This window comes from Callospermophilus lateralis, chromosome 9, assembly GCF_048772815.1.
Source record: "Callospermophilus lateralis isolate mCalLat2 chromosome 9, mCalLat2.hap1, whole genome shotgun sequence".
NCBI classification, from domain to species: Eukaryota; Metazoa; Chordata; class Mammalia; order Rodentia; family Sciuridae; genus Callospermophilus; species Callospermophilus lateralis.
Genome location: NC_135313.1, coordinates 2,943,855 through 2,967,786, shown reverse-complemented (window position 1 = coordinate 2,967,786; position 23,932 = coordinate 2,943,855). Strand labels below are relative to the sequence as shown.

At 35.6% G+C, this 23,932-nt stretch overlaps 1 protein-coding gene across 1 annotated transcript in view; it reads left to right on the top strand.

Annotated features, from left to right (window-relative positions):
• Positions 1-23,932, top strand: part of Rbm44 (RNA binding motif protein 44) — a 32,383-nt gene that overhangs the window by 4,647 nt on the left and 3,804 nt on the right. Inside the window, exons 2-14 of the mRNA XM_076866400.2 lie at positions 6,987-8,566; positions 8,851-8,909; positions 10,082-10,258; positions 10,979-11,162; positions 11,257-11,279; positions 11,410-11,494; positions 12,706-12,820; positions 13,443-13,571; positions 16,184-16,263; positions 16,372-16,445; positions 17,339-17,624; positions 19,422-19,567; positions 19,693-19,838. Coding sequence (XP_076722515.2) covers positions 6,987-8,566; positions 8,851-8,909; positions 10,082-10,258; positions 10,979-11,162; positions 11,257-11,279; positions 11,410-11,494; positions 12,706-12,820; positions 13,443-13,571; positions 16,184-16,263; positions 16,372-16,445; positions 17,339-17,624; positions 19,422-19,567; positions 19,693-19,816 — 3,062 coding nt within the window. The 3' untranslated portion in view covers positions 19,817-19,838. The remainder of the gene's footprint in view (positions 1-6,986; positions 8,567-8,850; positions 8,910-10,081; positions 10,259-10,978; positions 11,163-11,256; positions 11,280-11,409; positions 11,495-12,705; positions 12,821-13,442; positions 13,572-16,183; positions 16,264-16,371; positions 16,446-17,338; positions 17,625-19,421; positions 19,568-19,692; positions 19,839-23,932) is intronic.

The following is a 23,932-nucleotide window of genomic DNA, read 5'->3' as shown; positions in this document are numbered from 1 at the left end:
AAAGATTAGCATGCCGTGTATTTGAACAGGCAGGAGGGCAGCGAATTCACCATGTATTAGATTTCAAAACAGTGAAGCAGCTAAAAGAGGCTGTAACAACCTATGGTCCTCAAGCACCCTTCACTATAAGCTTGGTCGAATTCATTACCAACTTGAACATGACGCCAGCAGATTGAACTAGTATGTGTAAGGCTGTGCTAAATGGAGGACAATACCTGGAAGGTTGCCAATGAGGAATTTTGCATGGAGTGGCTAGGCGAAATGTAGCAGCTGGTTATCCTCAGAGAAATCTAGATATGTTGTTAGGAAAAGGACCTTATGAGGGTCAGCTGTAAAAAATTGCATATGATCCTACTATATACTCACAAATTGCTGCAGAAGCAGTTAGAGCATGGAAGACTTTACAAGGACATGGAGATTTATAAGGTCAATTATCTAAAGTAATACAAGGAGCTAATGAAACTTACGCTGAATTTGTAGATAGGCTTATTCAAATAGCTACCAGAGTTTTGGGGGATACAGAGGAAGCAATGCCATTAATTAAATAGCCTTTGAGCAAGCAAACAGATGTTGCAAGGAGGCCATTAGACCATGGAAACATGGAGATTTAAACACATATATTCAATTATGTAGAGACATTAATGAACAAGGGCAAATCTTGGCAGCTACAGTACAACAGGCTTTAGATGCTAGACCGAAAACATGCTACAATTATGAATAAACAGGATATTTTAAAAGGAGTTGCCCCATAGGAGGAGGGTTTAACAAAGCTAGGTATCAAAGGAGTAGAATACCGGGTATTTGCCCACGATGCCGTAGAGGTAGACATTGGGCTAATGAATGCCATTCTCAAACCACCATAGAGGGTACTCCGTTATCAAAAAATGGATAAGGACCAGGTGTTTTCCCACGATATCATGGAGAAAAGCATCGGGCTTTATTGGTAAAAAACGGACAGGGGGGCCCAATGCTCCAGGGCCCACAACCACAAATATATGGGGCAATGGAGGAACCCAGCAACATCATCAGGGTAGTGCCCAGGACACATTATCCATTAGATTCCTCATCAGACAAACCAGAGGGAGCGCAAGGTTGGATATCTGTGCCTCTGCCAGAGCAGTACTAACTCCAGAGATGGGAATTCAAATCATTCCTACAGGAGTAAAAGGATCTCTTTCCTAAGGAACAGTAGGCTTATTATTGGGACACAGTTCTTCTACACTAAAAGGATTGATGATAAGTCCTGGGGTAATTGATCTCGATTATGAAGGTGAAATAAAAATTATCGCTAGTTCTCCAACAGGTATATCAGTAATTTCACCGGGAGATAGAATAGCACAGTTATTAACAATACCCAGCCTGCATGATAAATTTTCCAGTCGTACTGTAGAAAGAGGTTCCAAGGGATTAGGTTCCACAGGTGTAGATTGGGCTATGCTGTCTTTAAACTTAGATTCTCACCCAATGCTAAAACTAAATATTCAAGGACATGAATTTAATGGGCTACTGGACACAGGTGCAGACCTTAGCATCATATCTCGTCAAGAATGTCCGAAACATTGGCCATAACAACAGGCCACTCAAACGCTTCGAGGCCTAGGAGTAGCAATTAATCCCCATAGAAGTGCAATGGTATTAGATTGGAAGGATCCTGAAGGATGTGAAGGAACTATATAGCCATATGTATTGGATGATCTTCCTATAAATTTATGGGGATGAGATGTCCTAGATCAATTAGGTTTGACATTAACAAATAACATCAATCCAAATGTGCCCACTATTAGGGCTAGACAAGGTTTTAGGAAAGAAAAAAGATTAGGAGAAGAAGAACAAGGTATAGCAGCACCAATTCAAATAGATCAAGGAATAAATAGACATGGATTTGGGTTTTCAGAAGGGGTCACTGAGACAATAAAAATTACTTGGAAATCAGAAAGACCAGTATGGGTTCCTCAGTGGCCCCTGACTAAAGAAAAGATACAAGCAGCCCATGACCTGGTCAAACAACAATTAGTGGAGGGACATATACAACCTTCCATATCTCCCCATAATACTCCCATTTTTGTCATCAGAAAGAAATCTGGTAAATGGAGATTATTGCAAGATTTAAGAGCCATTAATAATGAGATGATTATTATGGGACCTGCTCAATCGGGGATTCCCCAATTGTCTGCTTTGCCAAAAACCTGATATGTTTTAGCTATAGATATTAAAGATTGTTTTTTTTCAATTCCAGTTCATCCTGAGGATAGTCCATGTTTTGCATTTACTGTCCCTGCACTGAATCATGAAGGTCCTGATCAGAGATATGAATGGAAAGTACTCCCTCAAGGGATGGCTAACAGCCCAACTATGTGTCAAATTTATGTTAACAAAGCAATCCAGCCACTTAGAAATCAAAATCCTGAAATACAAATATTTCACTATATGGATGATGTATTATTAGCACATAAAGATAAAAACACATTGCTAGAATGTTATGCCACACTTACAAATTTATTAAAAAATTATAATCTAGAGATAGCAATAGATAAAGTACAATTAAATTTTTCAATTAATTATTTAGGAGTTCTATTATCCTCAACCATGGTCTGTCCACCAAAAATTCAAATACGAGTAGATCAACTCAAATCACTTAACGACTTTCAAAAGTTATTAAGAGACATAAATTGGATAAGGCCTTATCTAGGCATACCAACGGGAGAGTTGGGACCTTTATTTGATATCCTAAAAGTCCATCAGATCCAAATTCACCCCAAATGTTAATGCCTGAAGCAAGAAAGGTATTAAAAATTATTGAACCATATATGAAAAATATGCATTTGGATAGAATTGATATGTTTGCCTTTATTATTTATTGTAATACCAACAAAAAATATTCCTACAGGAGTATTTTGGCAAGAAGGTCCATTATTGTGGATACATTTATCTTATTCTCCTAACACTATTCTTACTAGGTATCCTGAGGCTGTAGGACAATTAATACTCAAAGGAATAAAAGCAGCAAAGGGAGTGTTTGGAATTTCTCCCAATAAAATTATTACTCCATATACTATGGATCAAATTGATGAGTTAGCTAATGAGTTAAATACTTGGGCAATAATCATGTGTAAATCTAATGTTTCCTTTGATAACCACTTACCATCTAACCCTTTGTTGTCTTTTTGGTCTTTGCATCCTGTAGTTTTTCCAAAAATGACAAGAAAAACACCTATCATGAATGCTCCAAATATATTCACTGATGGGTCAAATAATGGTACAGCAGCAATAGTTACCCCTGATCAAAGTTTCACATTTTTAGTCCCCAAACAATCAGCTCAAAAGGTAGAGCTTAATGCAGTATTACAAGCTTTGTGATGTTTAAAGATTCTGTATTTAATTTATTTTCTGATAGTCAGTATATAGTTAATGCTATAGTATCCCTTGAAGCTGCTGGTAGGATTTCCTCTTCCTCTACTGTTTTCTCTTTGTTTTCCACTATACAAAGTCTAATCTGGGACAGAAAAGATCCATTCTTTATAGGACATATCAGGGCACATACAGGATTGCCTGGAGCCCTTAGTTTGGACAATGATTTAGCAGATAAAACTACACATGACATACATATTTTCTCTACACTAGAAGAACCTACAAATTTTCCTAAAAGGTTCCATGTCAATGCTAATAATTTACAAAAGCGTTTTAAAATAACTAAGGAACAAGCTAGACAAAAACAATGTCAAAATTGTGTGACCTTTTTACCACAAGTTAATCTTGGAGTCAATCCTAGAGGACTGATACCTAACCATATTTGGCAGATGGATGTCACACACTTGCCAGAATTTGGAAAATGAAAATATTTGCATGTTACAGTTGATACTTCTTCCGGATTTTTGATGGGCTCCCTTCATGCCAGAGAAAAAACTAAAAGATATTATAAAAATATCTAATAAATAAAAAAACCAAAGATATTATAGCTCATTGGTTACAAAATTTTGCCACTGTGGGCGTTCCAAAACAGTTAAAAACAGATAATGGTCCTGGTTATACTTCTACCTCTTTTAAATGATTTTGCTCATCATTTGGCATTACTCATATAACAGTAATCCCATACAATCCACAAGGACAAGGCATAGTTGAAAGACCTCATCAAACTTTTAAAATGTACTTATTAAATAAAAAGAGGGAATTGGAAAGGGGTATATATCTATCCCCAAAGATAAACTTAACTCTTTTTACTCTAAACTTTTTAAATTTGGATTCATCAGGGCTTAGTGCTGCGGAAAGGCATATGTATCCAAAAAATGTACATAAGCCTAAGGTACTTTGGAAGGGTATTTTAACAGGACAATGGTAAGGTTCTGACCCAGTGATTGTCTGGAATCAGGGTTCTGTTTATGTGTTGTTTCCACAGGGAGAACAGCAGCCGATTTGGATTCCAGAGAGACTAACCAAAGTGATTTCTACAGACCAAAAAGAAGATAATTTGACTCAAATCCATAACAGCTGATATCCAGAGCTCCAGCTTGTCTATTCTTATATCTGCAACAGTGGTTCTCCCACACCTGGAGGCTAATGGATAATGAACACCATTAAAGCCTATTTCAAATGTAAAAAACCTTGGGGCTTGCTTGTGGGAATACCTTCAGACCCATTATGCAAGTTTTGGGATATCCAAAAAAGAGTCAAACCCAGGTGGTAACCAGGATGTCTTTTTCAATATCTATTTTATTATTGCCCTTTCCCACATCATAAAGTTCTAGCTCATACAGACCTAGGTTAATGTTCTTCTGATCAGTTTTATTTTTTGACTGTGGAGTTTTTAAACATTGCAATGGAGATTTCATCTGTGAAAAGCTACAAGGCCTTTTCTATTGCCTTATGTGCTTTTGTTATGTGTGCACACTTGTGTTTTGTGTTGTATGTATGTGCGTATGTCCATATATCATATATGAGGAGCGCTCATGAAAAAATGGATCCAAATTTTTTTTATTCACGTGATTTAAATGGTTTAATTTAAATTGGGTAAACAGCTGTTGAGGATTGTTTTAATATGTGAACAAATAAGGAGGTTAACAGATCTGTTTGTTTACTTTCACCTTTCCTTTTCGTTATATCTGTTTCTATTCAGGATACTAAATTGTTTAGAAAATTGCTTTCTTTTAGTGCCTGCTGGAATGTTACATAATTTTTTTTTTAGCCATCATTGCCAGAATTCCTATCTTCATCCCAGTGCCGGTGAAGACAAAGATAAAACCAAACTACAGCTTCTGCGATAGCTATCACAACAAACTGTATAAATTGATGCATCAATGAATAATGTAACTCAACAAGTGATGCTCAAGGAGTCCATTTACTTTGGGAGGAAATGAACATATTAATAGATTCCTCTGCTTTGAACTGCTTGCAGAACTTGCCTGGACTATCACTTGTATGCATTGTGAACTATCTGTTGGTGCAGCGAATTGTGGTAGTGCTGGAGTATCTTTGCTAATGGTGTCACCGGTGGTATAATTTTTCCAGAGGAGCCGTCAATTGGCTTGGTGTCGTGGCATTTCTGTATCCTCCTCCCTTCTGCTTGTGATGGTCGTTTCAGCTAAAATTTGGGGGCCAACAGAGGCGAGACAAAGAACTTCACCCCCCCCCACTGGCACCAAGGCCAAATTTGGGGGCCAACAGAGGTGAGGCAAAGAACTTCACCCCCCCCCCCACTGGCACCAAGGCCAAATTTGGGGGCCAACAGAGGTGAGGCAAAGAACCTCACCCCCCCCACTGGCACCAAGGTCAAATTTGGGGGCCAACAGAGGTGAGGCAAAGAACCTCACCCCCCCAATGGTGCAAAGGCCTATCCACAAGTATGGCTGTATGCTGAACCAATAGTCAATGACGGGTATGATCCAATTGCAATGGTACCAACCTAAGGCAGGAGGCTGACGCCTTGAGGTCAGCTCATCCGATGACGGGTAAGGACCATATGTAGAATTGGACAACCTAAAACAGGCAGGGTCCCTTAACCACATGCTTGGTGTTTAATTAAACAGAAGGGGGGAGATGCTGAGAGCCATAGCCGAATGGAGTGGTTGAGAGGTGACGCCAGCAAGCCATTGAGATGATGATGGTTATGTTAAGCTGTGTATTCAATTGTATATTAGACCCCTGCTGTCCGCCTCAGGTGCCAGCTACTTTGGACTTGCTGTACTTTGGAGTTCTCGCAGGATTCCTGGGGAGTTCGTGTTGGTGGGGAAGTGCCAGAGGAGGGATTTTCCGGTTTGTGTGTGGTGTGTCCCAGGAGAAGGCCACATGCATGGCATTCTCGGGAATTCGGAAATAAAGTTTGTTCCTGCTTGAATGGCTTGTGATTTGTGCCCAGCCAGACTGCGGCAATAAGGTGCTCGGGACTGGCACCAGGAGGTACCCAAAAATGTATTAAATACATTTATGAGAAAAAAGTTTTTAACAAACAGTGGCTGCCCTATAAATAGAAAACTCCTGCCCCTTAAAGAATTCAAGGAGAATCGTGGTTTCTCTGTTGGTTTGAATTGTCCTAACATCATAAAAATTTTTAATCTGAGAAGTGTGACAGAAATGTATTTTCTCATAGTTCTGAGTGCTAGAAATCTGAAATGAAGGTATCACCATGGTCAGGGTCTGATGAGGCATCTCTTCCTGGCTTGAAGACAGTACTTTTATGGTGTCCTCACATGATGTGTGTTCTCACATGAAAGAAAGAGGAAGTAAACTCTCTGTCTCTTAAAGGGGCATTAATCCTATCATGAGGGTACTGATTAAATCTGGTTACCTCCAAAGGTCTCATCTTCAAAATACCACCACATTGGGGATTGGAGTTCAGTTTGTATCAACTACCACAGGGTTATTTGTCATGGATAATATAAAACATTCCTACTTTGGGAAGAGCTTGGACCAAATCATGTCTAAGTGTTTTTTCTAGTGTTTAGATTCAGTAATGTTGAATTCAAAATGTTTACATTTTGTTCTTTTTTTGACAGGTATATCTTCTAAGAAAGAAAATGTATTATTTTCTTCCAACGGTTGTAATAAAGTCAAATCTATTCTTCCTGATGATGAGTGGAATACGCTAAAGCAAGGAGCTAACAAAGAAATCAACAGTATTGAAAAAACAGATTTATTGGAGTCATATTTTTCAGCAAGTCAAGATACCAATGTAGGGAGTACTCACTCCCAGTCAAGTGAGTTTGAAGACAGTATTGACTATGCTTTTTTGAATGAGACATACTCTATACATTATTCAGAGTCAAAGCTAAATGAAAATCTTGCTCTTTTAAATTCAGAATTAGATCCTGAAAAGCAAAAAAGAGAAGAGATATTTTTTGATATTTTGGAGACTGTTGGCTTGGAAAAAATCTCCAAGATTTCAGATGATGACTATAAAGAAACTGCTGAAGATATGCAAAAGTATGATATAGATGAAGACTCACAGCAGGAATATCACAGTGCAGAAGAACAAGAATATATAAGTAGCCATTTATCTTTTGATGGAGCCAAAACATTAAGTATATCTAATCTGGAAGTTGTTGAATTAAGAAATTCAGGTTATGAAGTTAAATGTGTTAGCAATATAGAAGATAATCATGTTAAGTTGGAAAGTAGTTCTATTATTTCTTTGGATTCACTTAATGTTTTTGCACAAGAATATTCACCTCATGTCTCTAAATTTCAGAATTCTGTCATGATAAAAGAAAATCATGAATCAAAGCATGAAAAGTGGAAGGAACAAGAGACTAGTTTAATGTACCACACGGTATTTGATCATCTTATACAAAGAAACAATTCTCTTGGAAACCAAGAATCTCAACCTAAGAGTGGTTTCTTGAATCCTCAAAAAACACTCAAAACTAAGATTTATACTGAGAAAATGAAATCTCAAATACCTGAAAGTAAAGATCTTTGTGGAAATACAATTATTGAAAACAAAGTATCACAGCATCTTGAAAATCCTACCAAGTTACCTCAGAACAAAGCTTTGGAGTCTTTACTCCAATCCTGTAAAGGTTGCCAGACTTCCTGGGCCTCTGTTTTTGATGACTCAGTCATTTCTGCCTGTGGGTATTCACATTATAAAAGCCTACAAAGCAACCCTGAGCCAGCCTTGGGTTTCTCTGTTATACTACCAAGAATTGCAGTCAAAGATAATCAGGCAGTGGAAAAGGATAGTTCCCTAAAAGTTGTTAGCAACAGTACTACAAATAAAATATGCTCTCCTGATAGGAAAGGAACATGTCCTAAATCAGTGTCAGATGCAGCAAGTTGTACAGTCACAGTTAATCAGACAGTGGATGTTAGCACTGATTTTAGGGCTTGTTTCACAACCAGCAGGGCAACAAGTGCAAGATCTCCTGTAGTATCTACATCAAGCAACACAGAGATAACAATGATGAATAAACAATGGCCTGGCGGATGGCAGAGTGGAAAACAAACAAGTGTGGCTTGTAATACAGACTGGTCATGCAGTCAAGATTGTGTAGACACACAGGTGGTTTTGACAAAAGGATCAGGAAGATCTCTCTCAGTTGATGGTTTAAAGCCAGATGGAAATTTCCTAAATAAGGTAAAATCAGTATGATAATAAAATTTTATTTTACTTTATAAATTTTACCTTATAAAACACATGCTAATATAAGTGTTTGTGGTTCATTATGTCATATTGAGGCCTTTGTGAAAAAATATAAAAGGAATGAGTAGGTAAATTGCCTCCAGCCCTGTTATTTGGGGGTAGCTATTGCCACAAAGACCTTTTGAAGTTTAGTTTTACATTTTATCAGTTTGAAACTCCAGATATAACATGATTTGTTTGTCATATCTTTATAATTTAATTTTAAATTATGTTTTTAGGATTCTATGGAAGTAAGAAAAACATTGGATATCATAGACTTAAAGAAACATCCTGAGAGGTAGGTCAGATGTATAACTTGTAGTCTTAAACATGAAAAAAGTCTAAAGTAGTATTTGCTTTCTGTGTATCATACTTAGCCATCTAGAATTATATCTAAAAGGAACTTTTAATAAGTTACCTATCTTAGCCATTTGTCTGCTAATGAATAATATTGAAACAGTATGAGATATTAAAACTCTTTACTTAATGAGAATTTAGTCTTGATAGTTCCTTCCAAAACTCATATTTATGTTTCCTTATTCAAACTAAATCCACATTGATTTAATTTTCTGGTTTTTCTTATTATTCCCCTATAAACCAAAACAAAATAGCACCTTTTGAATCAAATGTCATAAATTTATTATTCCCCTATAAACCAAAACAAAATAGCACCTTTTGAATCAAATGTCATAAATCAAATGTCATAAATCAAATGTCATAAAGGAGTTAATAGCTACACTCACTAAAGTATTTTAATCTTAATTCATCATATAATTACTTCGCACTTACTACTTAACACAGTGGAGAACCAGAAAGTGGGATGGGAAAGAGAGAAAGGCCAAGTTAATTACTATGCTCTGAAGTCATTTAATTTTTCATTCTTCTAATGAGTTGAATTTGGTATCTCAACTAAAGTAAATACAAGAATTGACGTCGAGGACAGCTGGAAGTGGCAACTAGTAACAAAATGTCTGAAAACTGTCAGCATTGAAAAAAAGTTACTTGGAACTTTTTGGTTTGATATCACAGTAGACAATTTGCTTATATTAAGGATCCTTAATTGCTAAGAAAAATATACATTGTGTTTATTTTCTATTAAAGTAATATATTTAAGAACAATTTCAATCCAGAATGCTCATTAACTTTTAAAAAATCTTGGCCAAAATTTGATTGAAGCTGGGGAGGGAGGCAATCCATTGATTCTGGATAAGTAAAGTCCTGGTCTTAGGTTGGAATCTTTTTTTAGTAAAAGAAAGTAAAAATTTGCAAATTGTTTACTTCCTTGACTCTTAGAATATGATTAGCTTTGACTCTTGATGTCCTTGTTTTTGTCCCTGTAGCCTCTCTGTCTTTAGTAGGAATTATTTAAAACTTGACAAGGAAATGTAAGAAATTTTAAATCTTTTTTTAGAGGTATATAATTACTGTAGAGAAATAGAATCTTATCTGATTCTGTCTTTTATTTTAAAGGGAATTTCAACTTTCTAAAGAGATGGAGAAGAATTTGCCATCAAAGTGCTGTCAGAATATAATGCAGAGAGCCATAAAAGCAGAGATGCACCTTTTAAATGTTCACTATCAGATGTGTCATCACCATTGTTGTGACATTTACAAATTTATAATGGAAAATAGAGAAGGATTAAATAGGTGTTTATTAATTTTAAGTCTGTATTTTCTTAGAAATTTATCACTAGCTTTAAATTTATTTTTGAAAATTTATTTTTCATTTTTGAGGGGCAAAATAAGAGGTAGATTGTAACTGGGTTTATTAGCTGTCTTGGGGTAATAAGAATTTAAAAATAATACTTATGAGTTTTATGGAGGGGTAACAAGTGCATTGTTGGAATGCTGAATCCAGGGAAAAGATAGGTTCAGTTTTTCTTTATGAACTCCAAGTAAGGATGCAGTCATTGAGAGGGTTTTGTGTGACATTCTACCACATTCTCTAGATTATTAAAGGGAAGGGTTGCTTGTACTGATCCTAGGGAAAAAAAACACATCTAGTCTAGCCAGGCATGGTAGTACACTCCTGTAATCCCAGCAGCTCAGGAGGCTGAGGCAGGAGGATCACAAGTTCAGAGCCAGCCTCTGCAACTTAGCAAGGCTCTAAGAAACTTAACAACATCCTGTTTTCAAAAAATAAAAAGGGTTAGGGATGTGGCTCCATGGTTAAGTCCCCCTGGGTTTAATCCCTGGTAGAAAAAAGAAAAAACACATCTATTGTGATTCTTTTTTTTTTTTTTTTTTTTTTTACTCAACAGTTAAAATTTTTAAATCTAGTAGAGTTAGAACTAAGTGAATAATATTAGTGTTAAATGGATGATTTTGGCCTAAACAATTTATTTTTGTGAACTTACCTTTCAACAGAAATTTGCCAAGTAATTCTACTAAGAAAGAATTAGGGTCAGCACTACTATCTGTTTTGGGAGACTTAAAAGTTAGATATATGAATTTGAAAGAAAAAATACTCAAGGGCATACTACTGGAAGAGCTGCCCCCACTGTCAGTAGAATCAAAATTATTGTCTGCCTTCTCTACTTTTGCTTCCAGGGTATGTATATATGTTTTAAGAATAAAAATTATACTTTATTTAGACGGAATACATTTAAACAAAGATTTTTTTCTCTCATTTTTCCTGTTTCCAGTTGGTAAAAGAAGAATCACATGAGTAAGTTATAATTCATATAATTTAGAATTTCTTTGATCTTACAACTGCTTAATTCAGTTAACTTGGGCTTCTCTGTTTTGGTCCCCATTTGGAACATGGATAAATCCTTTAATGATGCCTATCTGTTTAGCTTTTCAGGAGCAGATTCGGAACTAGATAATCAAAGTGCACCTGATGTTGATGTTTCTCCAGCCCTAAAAAAGACACTCTCTCAAGTGAGATTATTTTATTTAAAGTTCATCAAGATAAATATTTTAATTTTATGTCCTAAGTAAATTGTAACTTTCAGAAACCCTCACATTCTACTTTTTATTCAACTGGCTTACTCTGTGTATTACCATTTGAGTCATATAACCAATTGGAAGGAAAATAATGTTGTATTTAGGTTCAGTCCTGATCAAGATGTCAGCATGATGAGTAGAGTGACCATGTGATTACCAAACCTGGGGTTTTATTTTTTAAGGCAATACTGGGGATTGAACCCAGGGCCTCGCAATTGCTAGACAAGTGCTCTACCATTGAGCTACATCCCTAGCCCTTTCTGTTTTATTTTGAGACAGTATAATTGCCTGGGCTGGTCTTGAAATTTGATCTAACTGCACCCTGAGTAGCTTGAATTTCAGGCATCTGCCACTATACCTGGCTTCAAACCTGGAACCTTTGGGGTTAAAAGAAAATAATGTTAATAACTGAGTGTGATGATAGATACAAACCTAGACTGTCTCATGAAAAACATGATCCCTTTAGGATTCAGCAGTCCCTAGCACGGCACAAAAAAAAAAAAGTACAATATGCAAAAAAAATGTAACATTATTTTTATAATCGTGGTTTTGATTTTAAAGCAATATGTCTTTTAAGTTGGAATTCCATTTTAACTGGTTATTTGTGAAAGCTAGTGTAGTGTATTGTTTCCAAATTTTAACTGTTAATGTACCATTTTCACAATTTACCATAGCCATATTTTACCTATGTTAGTTACTTTGATTACTCTCTCTTTAAGTAAGTATAAAAACAATTTCACTATTACATAATGGGAAAGAAATTTTACTTCTCATAAATGGAAGGTATACATAAGCACATACTCTAAATTAAATATATAAAGTTAACATAATAAATATTTATATTTTTTTCAAAAATCATGTCAAATGCTTCTTGTATGTGTATGCCATCATTGCCCAATAATAGTCATATTAGCACATAGTCACTGTACATAGACTGGCTACAAATACTAATTCTTGTTAAATGTCTGACATAAACCAACAACTTAGATTCAGTTTTCTCTTCTGTAAGTCAGATTGATAATGATTTTTTTCTCTTGTAACCTTCATTATTGGGAGGGATAAATAATGCTCATGCAGAGTGCCTATCGTATACTAAGAGAATAATAATTGTTAATCCATATTATTTTTATTATCTTAATCCTCAGATGTCTTTATTATCTGACAGTAGTCATCCTACACAAGATCCAACACCTGAGAAAGACAGTTTTAAAAATGGTGATATAAATGTAGACTTTAGTCAACTGAAACTTGATGATAAAGGTCAGTATAATAATGTATTGTCTTGTTGCCAGAAAACAATAATGTTTAAAATATTCTTACTATTCATTACTTTTTTCCTCTAAAAGATTTTGATCTTCCAAAAAGATCATTAATTTTAATGAAATAAAGAGCTGCAGCATTGCTTACTTCCTTTAGAAATGTTTCTTTTTTTAATATTTATTTTTTAGTTGTAGTTGGACACAATACTTTTATTTTATTTATTGTATGTGGTGCTGAGGATCGAACCCAGGGCCTCAAACGTGCTAGGTGAGCTCTCTACCACTGACCCACAACCCCAGCCCGATGTTACTTTCGTTCTATTATATAAGATCATCTTTTCTTCAGTAAAGGACAACTCAAAAAAAGTAAGGCTTTTAATAAGCTATGAATCAGTGTTAAAGAAAATTTAGGAAGCAAATCAGATTAAGAAGAATGTTATTCAGGACTGCTGAAAGCCTTTCTCAAAATATTTGTGTTTGGTTCTCTTATTTTACTAATTTTAACCATTGGATTTATACATAAAACTGGTAGTCATCAACATTCTGATTTATATTTTTAGATAACTTTTCATAGGGTTAAACATTATTCATAATTCTTAGTTCATTATATTTCATATCTTAAGAGTACAGAAGTTACCGTGAAATCAGTGAAGACTGGTTTGATGCTAAAGAGAACCTGACAGGAGCTGACTTCTCAGGAATACAAGAAAACCAAATTGAACACGACAAATGGAATCCAAAGTTTACACAAGGTTTGTTCTTAATAGTTGACTGAGAAATTCTAAACTAGTTTGTTTGAAAATAGTGCTTATCTATTTTGTTTTATTGGGAGACTGAAATAATATTTTGTTTCATTTGGTGGCTTTTCTTATTTAAAAGAAAAGTAGCCAGTTGGAGATCATTTTTTCAAAAGATTAAATCAGTATTAAATGTTCCTTTCTGCCAGGCATGATGGTTTACACTTATATCCCTGCAATTCTGGAGGTAAGGCAGGAGTTATCTGTTTCAAGGCCAGACTCAGCAACTTAGTAAAGCCCTAAGCAACTTCACAAGACTCTATCTCAAAATAAAAAGGGCTAGGAGGGCTGGGGCTGTAGGTCAGTGGTAGAGTACTTGCCGAGCATGTGTGAGGCACTGTGTGCGTTTAATCCTCAGCACCACATAAAAATAAATAAAATACAGGTATTGTGTTTGTCTACAACTAAAACTATTTTTTTGAAAGGGCTTGGAATGTGGCTCAGTGGTGAAGCCCCCAAGGGTTCAGTCGCAGTACCAAACAAAAAAGGGCACTCCTTTTTCAGAGAACTACTTAAAGTTTAAATCAAGAATTTAGTTAGCAGGTAGAAGTATGCCATTCGCTCCCTCCTGCTGAAGGCCACCCATCAGTACTCCTTCAGGGCATCCTTTTCTTCTGAACCTTTGGCAGGTATCTTCCAGGGGAGGATACCTGGTGAATCAAACCAGCTTCCCAGTTTCCATCAGTCAACCAGTACCAGTCTATCAAATTAGAGATGAACACCATTGCTTTTCCTTACTTTAATAATAACTATTTAAGGGATGTTTTCATCTTTATATAGTCCTTAATTGCTTATAATTGGCTTTTCTTTAGTATCCATGATTATTGCCTTCTGTCATTCTGATGATGTTTATGCTACCTTCCTTTATTTTTCCTATCTACTTCTGTGGTGTTTTTTTTTCCATAACAGTATGGTTTTATTGGTTTTTTTCCCTACTTTTAGAAATAATGCTTATTAAGATTTTTTTAATATTCTTTTTTTAGTTGTAGATGGACACAAAATCTTTATTTTTATGTGGTGCTGAGTATCGAACCCAGGGCCTCTCACCTGGGAGGCAAGCGCTCCACCACTGAGCTACAGTCCAGCTCTAAGATTTTTAATAAAATATGAAAGTGTAAGAAAATTCACCAGGTATGGTGGTACACACACTTCTTATCCCAGCAATTGAGAGGCTAAGGCAATAGGATCTCAAGTTCAAGGCTGGCTTTGACAACTTAGGGAGAACCTATCTCAAAAAGAGTCTTGGTGGTAGAATGCCTCTGGATTCAATCCCCAGTACCAAAATAATTACTTTCACTTGAGTTTCTCAAATCTGTAATAACCACTCTGAATATTTTAGTGACCATTTTTTAATGTGCTTATTGTACATATATTTAACACACCTACAACTTAAAATAAAGGGCATCATATTATTCAGTTTTATTGTAACCATTTTTTGTCTTTGCATTATTTTTCTCCATTATCATTTATCATATACTGCATGTTTTGGTTCTTTGGCATATTAACTGCCTTTCTGTATTCATATATTAGCTCACTAATACCAGGAATCTTTGTTTAGCTTACTGCCTATCTCCAGTGTAAAATTCAGTGTTCAACCCACAGGAACTTCAGTAAATATTTTTATTGGACTAGTGGAAAGTGAGGTGGTAGGTAGAATGTACATCTTCTGAGTCTCATGCTCAGACTTTCTTTATTATGCCATAGCTTTTTACTTTTCTCACTCCACTGCAAAAATCTAAATTATAAAAATAAATGTTATCACTGCTTTTCTTTAGAATACATTGTTATACACTCAGATTAATAAAAGAAGTAAGTTAAAGAAAAGGTTATTACCCAGAGATGAGGAACTATGCCTGAATTCAACACCACAACTTATTAGATTTGTGATCAGTACTCTTGAGACCTCAGTATCCTCATCTGTAAAATTAACATAGCAATAGCTACCTCACAAGGTAATTGTGAGAATTACGTGAAATGATATGTGCCAGGTTTGGGAGTTGATAGTCACTTGAATCTGAATTCATGGAGGCCTTTTTTATTTCAAACCAGATTCTCTTAACAAGAGACCATAGTCTAAGAATTTGGAGTATTTTTATCAAACAAGAAAACATCTGAAATTTAACCCTAGTTTTGTTATTTCCACAATCATGCTATGTAGCTCAAGTTATTTCTTTCTTTCTTTTCTTGTGGGCCCTTACCATTATCACAAGTATCTGCTGTTGATACTTACCTGATATATAAAAGTATTTTTGGTGTGCTGTCCCTCCAGCAAAAGAATATTCTAGAAGTAACTTGTGAATCAAGAAATAAATGACATATTTCTTAGTTGTGATGTAATTGATACATTTTTGAGTTCCAGAGGACATAATCAGTTAATCCAGTCTCTAAGATGATGTGATTAAGGCCCAGAAATCTTAAAAGTTATACTTCATAAGGCTCTTGTCTTCAAGTTAGTGCTGATATTTGCTCCTAAATTTAAAATAAGCTTTGTGATTGGGGAGGGGAACATGAAATATTTTAAAATGTCAGTGTCATTTCTGTTGCATATTATGTCTTTATATAAGCAGAAATGAAGAATGTTGAACCCTTACGAAGAGATAAATGTTTTCTGATACATGTTGGTGGTCTCTGCCCTTCGGTGTCTGAGGTATGCCAGGATTTCTCTTTGAGGCTTCATTTTTAAGTTTATCAGTTACTCATATTATGATTATTTTGTTTCTCTACCTTTCAACAACTTTTATTTTTCTTATTTTAGGCTGATTTAAGATCTCATTTCCAGAAGTACCAAGTTTTTGAAATTTCAATTTATGATTCTTCTACTAATTACAGGTGTGTTTCCCAAATTCACTGAGTTTTCATTACCATTTGTCTACTATGCACCAGAGATTCTGAACTAGATGTGAACCACATTGTTGAGAATATCAAGGGCTACTCCCACAGGAGATTCCCAGAGAAGTGGAAGGAGATACATAGACAAATAGCTGTAGTCATTAAATGGTGCTATTCTTTATCAGCTCTTTCTGTGTACTCTTCAACTTGTCATTTGTGGTATACAGAATAGTTCTTGATTTTTGTGTAGTTTATCTTGAACATACCATTTACCAGGGGAAACAGTGCATTATTGAAGAGAATGAGCTCTAGAAATAGATGACTGTGATTCATCTCCCAGCTCCATCAGTAATTCCATGCTTGAATTTGGGCAAGTTACTTATCTTTGCTGTACTTTAGCCTCTTTGTAAAGGGAGAATAATGGTACCTTCATAGCATTGCTGTGTATTATAAATATACATAATAGTGGGATTTGTTGTTGTCTATTTGTGTGTGCACAAAATCCAACAATATAATTTGATCAGTTGTATTCACTAGTGCCTCCACTTAAATTGAGTTTGTGCCTATATATAAGAATTAATTTTAATTTTTTTAGTATGGCTATTCAGTTGCCTTTAAACCAGGAATCTGTAATTCTTTTATATGTCAACTTTGCATATTTAGAACATTAAATTTTAATATAAAATAAATAGGTAAGTCATAAAAACCTTACTTTTATTTTTTCTTTTTAATTTGTTTTATATTTAATTATTCTGAATAAATATTCTTGTACCAGGTATAGTATATGACCTTTTTACTTTTAAGAGCAGATATTTTAGTCAGTAGTTACAGAATTGAGTTTGAGGAAAATTCATTAACAAAGAACTTTTTCATCTTCTACTTTTATATTTTAGATATGCATCTCTTGCTTTTAAAAAAAACAGTGATGCAAAGATGGCTGTAAAAGAAATGAATGGAATGGAAATAAATGGAAAATCAGTAAATGTGAGGCTTGTTAAAACTCCTGGAGAATATACATCACCACTTGCCTCCAAAAATGGGAATAAAGTTGGTTTGAATAAATTGGAGAAAAACACCAACAAAGAAATGAATGCCTCCTGCATTTCTAAATTGCCCAGAACTAGGCCAAGGCAGCTGGGATCTGAGCAAGACAGTGAGTTTTCCCCTTCGAACCAGAAGGTTAGTTATTAATTGGCCCACAAATGGTCTCATACATGCCTTATTGCTGTAAATACCTTTGTACAATAAACAATTACAGTATTGACAATCTGGAATTGTAGGAAGGAGAGCATCATCAAACTAAATTGTTTTAAATCTTGACTCCACCTAACCTGCTTTATTACAGCTCCAGTTGCTCTGTAGGGGTGGAGCAGGAGTGGAGTGGTTTATAGATCTAACCAAAGAAAAAACTCATTCTTTTTAATTAGGCTCTTGGACAGTCCTTTGCAGATCTTATCTCCCTATTTCTAAATAGTACTAATTTACAGGTAACGAATTACACTTTTATCATCCTTTTTTTTCCACAGCTAGGCTTATCTCACAATTCTTAAAACCATAAAATGTAGTCATTTTATAATCATATGCCCTCATTTTTACTTCATCAAGGTCTCAAACACCACATGGAAAGTGACAAAGTTTGATTGTTCGCTTTCATCTCTCCACTGCCCAGCAAAATTCCTGGTGCCCTAATTACAGTAAAATTTACTTTGTCTTGTCCATGACTTTAGACAAATGCATATCAATAAATATCCACCACCATAATCAAAATAACAAACGTTCCCATCATTCAAAAAAAATTCTTTCATTTTCTGATTTGTTTGCTTTGCTTAGCTGTGTCCTTTATTCCGTCCTCTCCTAATTCTTAAAATTATCGAATGTGGCTCAAGTGGTAGCGCACTCGCCTGGCATGCGTGCAGCCCAGGTTCAATCCTCAGCACCACGTATAAACAAAGATGTTGTGTCCGCCAAGTACTAAAAAATAAATATTAAAAAATTCTCTCTCTCTCTCTCTCTCTCTCTCTCTCTCTCTCTCTCTCGCTCACTCTTTAAAAAAAAAAAAAAATTATCCCATTCCTTCTCTATACCATTAGTGATTCTCATTTTCACTGGAACCTTTTCTTTCCACTTGTAGTCACCTAAAACTATTCCTAATCCTGATAGAATTTTCACTTGACTTTGCATTTCTTTGAATTTACCATCCTTATTTGTGCAGTTTTCATTGCTAGACTTCTCAATGAAGTAGTTTTTTGCCTCCATTTATTTGATTGCCTATCTCCTTTATCCTAATACTCTAAATTCAATCTCAGAAATTTTACTTGAACTGTTCTTTCCATTGTCACCAACAACCTTTTTACTGATCTTTCCTAATCTGCCTTCTTGAGCACTTGGCCTCTGGTCATCACTTTTTAAAACACCTTTCCTTTCATCTCACACCTCCTGGTTAGGATGGATTTTGGGGTACATAGTTTCAATCCATAGCAGGAAGGAAAGTAAACCTGGGTTATATTGGGACTGTGGCTCTTGCCCTACTCTCTCCTTTGGTCCATATCTTTCCAGGGCATCTGGGCTCCTTCTCCTTCTCTGTGCATGATGTTTTCTCTGCTCACGACTGCTTTTTTTTCCCCACTTGGCTTTGTTTTGCTTAATTTTAACTGCAGTATTTTCATTCAGGCACCTGTGATTATTTGACTAATTTGTTTGTTTCGTGTTCCAGTTTTATGTTTTTTAGACAGATAATTCCACTGACCCAGCCTGTGATTTTGGTGTTCATTAGTTCAGGAGAGACTACAGTCTTGGTGCAGTGAGCTAGGCCATGGGGTTGGCTGTGGGTAGGAGTATGTGTATAGTGAAGTTCCTTTTACCATCTTTGTTAGACTATAATAAGTTTTTTTCTTCTTTATCTTTCTAAGCAGTTTCTTGACCCTTTTTGCTTTTTATCATATTTTCAACATTTACTCATTCTATTCGTTAATTTAGGGTGTTAAGAAGAATTGTAAACAGATTGAATCTGCTCATTTATTACCTGAGACACCTATTCAATTTATACCTCCAAATACATTGAACCTTCGTAGTTTTACCAAGATCATGAAGAGACTGGCTGAACTGCATCCAGATGTCAGCAGGTAGAAACTAAAATTATATTTTAACAGACAATATAAGTAAAAAATAGTTAAGTTCTATAACTTAGTCATATTCAGAATGCATTACTTTGGAAAAAAATGCCCATGAATGTTTTCTTTTTGCATAGAGACCATATTATAGATGCTCTTCAGGAAGTAAGAGTAAATCATAAAGGTTTCCTGAATGGCTTATCTATTAGTACTATTGTGGAAATGACTTCATCTGTTCTGAAAAACTCTGCTTCCAGTTAGGAATAAACAAAGCAATAAAGAGGTAAAGTAACCATTTTCTTTGATATTTAAGTATTACTAAAGCATTTTAAGTTATTGATTTCATTTTCTTTAGAAATAAAAAGAATGATTTTAAATTAAAATAGTAACATAAAATACTAAATTTAAAAAACCAGTATTGCATTAAATAACTATTAATTCAAAGCCAATTACCTTAAAATTAATTAACTTAAACATTTATCATCTCACAATTTGCAGATTGGGATTCTTAGCTGGGTGGTTTTAGCTCAGAGTCTCACCATGTTGCATTCAAGATGTTGACCTGACTGTGGTAATCCAGAGGCTGGCTGAGATTGAAAGATCAGCTTCGGGCTGGAGATTTGGCTCAAGCGGTAGCGCGCTCGCCTGGCGTGCGTGCGGCCCGGGTTCGATCCTCAGCACCACATACAAAGATGTTGTGTCTGCCGAAAACTAAAAAATAAATATTAAAAACAAAAAAACAAAAAAAAGAAAGAAAGATCAGCTTCTAAGAGGGTCCATTCACATGGGAGGCTTCAATTGCTCATCACATGGACCTGCCTTTCCATTAGACTCGTTGGATGTCCTTACATGTGGCAGCTGGCTTCCCTTGGGAAAGTGAGAGCACAATGGAAGCAGCATTGTCTTTTGTGGACTGCCCTTAGGAGTTGCAGTCTTTCATTTTGCCACACTATTAAATGGGGATCACTAAATCTAATCCACACTCAAGGGAAGGAGAATTAAGCTCCACCTCTTGAACAAAGGCAACAAAGAGTTTGTGTGTATTTTCTGAATTTCTACAGATTAACGTAGAATTTCTTTTGCAAACTAGTGGATCAGGTCTTTTGTTTCCAGCATAAGGTATCCAGGTAATTCAAGCCAACTTTCTACTGAGAACAGCCAGAAGCTCAATAAATAAATTTTTTAAAACAATTTTTGTTTGAAGACATTGAAGAGCTATCAATATAATGATCAATTACATGGCTAATGTACAGAAAAGATATCCTCAGAGAAATATGCTCAATGTTGGAACCAGTTTCTCCCTGGTATTTGCTAAGGAGCAGCTAAAGGGACACTTTTTGTAACGTTATAGCTAGAGGAATGGAGACTTGGTAGACTTTGTAGGGGGCTGGGATTCCAAAGGGCTGTGCTCTAGGAGTAAATTTGAACTAGAACTAATTTGTTTCTCAGAGGGGCTGTAACTCAGATTTAGAATTTATTCCCTAGGTAGGATTGAAATGATCTACAGTTATTGCTTTTGCCAGATAACTAAGAGAAATTAAAATAAGAATTCTTTGTAATAAAGTAATACCATTTTAGTTCTCAAATTATTTATGCCAGAATTTGATAAGTAATAGTTTATTTTGTGAATAAGAGTGTACTATAAAAAATAATCATAAAGAAATAAGCTCATGTGAATGAAAAATAACTTTAAAATGTGGTATATATACATAGTAGAATATTATTCAGCCATAAAAAAGAATGAAATTATGGCATTTGCAGTAAATGAAAGGATCTGGAGACTATCATGCTAAGTAAAATAAGCCAATCCCAAAACACCAAAGGCCGAATGTTCTCTCTGATATGCGGATGCTAACACCCAATAAAGGTGGGGGAGAAGGGAAGAATAAAAGTTCATTGGATTAGACAAAGGGGAATGAAGGGAAGGAAGAAGGGATGGGAATAGGAAAGACAGTAGAATGAATGGATACCTTTCCTATGTTCATAGATGAATACATGACCAGTGAAACACTCTACATCATGTACAATCACAAGAATGGGAAGTTATACTCCATGTATGCATAGTTTGTCACAATACCTTCTACTGTCATTTATAACTATAAAAAGAACAAATAAAAATTTTTTAAAAAGTTACCTTAAGTACTAGATAATAGAAACTAACCAGAGAGATTCTAGATATTTGTCAGAACCACTTTTAAAAAAAAATGCCTGGGACTAGGGATGTAGCTTAGTATGATAGATCACTTGCCTAGCATGTATGAGGCCTTGAGATCAATCCCCAGCACTGCAAAAACAAAAACATGTGCTTGCTGAAAGTGATGGTTCATGCTTGTTATCCCAATGATTCAAGTTCAAGGCCAGCCTCAGCAACTTAGCAACATCCTGTCTCAAAATAAATAAATAAATAACAGCTCATTCTCATGAGACACCATCAAAAAATTTTACAAACATAAGATTGTACATCCAGGAAAAGAACCATCAAGAATAACAGTAAAATATTTTCATGAAAATAAAACTATAGTGGGCATGTTGGCATATGCCTATAATCCCAGCTCCTCAGGAAGCTGAGGCAAAAGTTAGAGGCCAGATTGGGGAACTTATAGAGACCCTGTCTCAAAGAAAAATAAAAAAGGGGTAGGGATGTAGCTCAGTGGCAGAGCACTTGCCTAGCATGTGCAAGATCCTGGGTTTAATCCTCAGTACTACAAAAAAAAAAAAAAAGAAAGAACTTGTTGCTTTAGAAGGAGAGACACTCTTAAAAAATAAAAATACTAAAGAGTGTTCAAGAAAGAAGGAAAGTAAATTTAAATGAAGGTTCAGAAGTGCAGGAGAAATGAAGGTCAAAAAAGAACAATTATGACCATACTGACTGTATAAAACAAGAATAGTGGTATTTTATAGAGTCTATATGATTAAAATATATGACAATACTAGTATATACAAGTTGAGAGGGAAATAAGTATTCTTACTGTTTTAAGCACCTTGCAGTTGGGGAAGAGAGGATAAAATGTCTATGTTAGGTTCCCAACCATTCCCCAGGCTAGAAGGACTCAGCATGAAACAGTGTATAGATGTACACATAGCTGTAACTTATTATAACATGATACAGAGCAAAATCAACAAAGGGAAAAGACACCTGTGGTGAGTCTGGAGGAAACCAGATGCAAACTTCTAGGGAGCCACACAGGGTGTGTTTGATTTCTCCATCTACTAGGGAAACTCATTAATGACTCAGGGCCCAAGGATTTTATTGGGGATTGGTCATGTAGGTACTCTGCCTACATACCATAGTCTACACTCAGAAAGAAAGCAGCTGTTTAGCATAAACAGATGTTTATATAAACAGTTTCAGCACAGTGAGGCAGTCATAACTTCTGGAAAAGGGAGGAACCTCTTGAAATCCAGATTTCCAGACACTAGCCAAGGGCCTACCTTGTAAGTAGAATTTTCTAAAGACAGCACTCTCGGGTCTCTCTTGCTGTGTTAACTCTCTTTTCTACACATGCTGTTTGATATGAGACTTTGATAAACTAGCGAATGCATGTTGTATTCTGCTGAGGGGCCTGCCCTTCCGATATTGACTGGGGAACTTGAGGGTGTGGAGAAACCCCTCTGGAGATAGTTTCAGAGAACAGTGTCTGCTTTATTGCACAGCAGAAATAGCTTTTACAGAGGGTATGTCTCAATTTACATATAACAGTCATGATAGGCCAGAGGTGACACACCTCTTAAGACACCAAGAGTCCAGAAACAGCCATGTAGGCCAGCCTTGCAACAGCAGGGGAATAACTTCTTGTCAGGGGAGCAAGGAAATGGCACTTGCCAGTGTTTTGACAGCACTTTGCCCCAAAACACAGTGTTCTATGTTAGGACTTCCCTGCTGTATAATGAGCAAGGTAAGCATTCCTCCATGTAGGTCCAGGGTTAGGCCCTGCAACAGTAATCTTTGGAGTAACACTTAAAAGAACAAATCTTAAAAGCATGCAAATACAGAGTTGGGTCTTTTACCTATACCATATCCAAATATTAACTCAGAGTGGATCAAAAACTAAAACTGTTCATAGAAGAAATGAGTACAGAGTTTCAGATCGGGAAGAGGAAAGAGCTCTGGAGATTGATGGTGATAATAGCCATACAGCAGTGTTAACATACTTCATGAGTGTGAACCTGTTGAACTGTACATTTGAAAGTAGTAAATTTTATGTGTATTTTACTACAAAAAGAAAAAATATATAACTCCCATGATGATATGGGTGAGGAATTTGAAGTATTAAAAATAGTACAAGAGTAGTTTTTTAAAAAAATAGAATAAAAAGACACAGAGTAGTCAGGATAAATAGGAAGAACTTAAGATGATGAAAATGCATTTATTTCAGT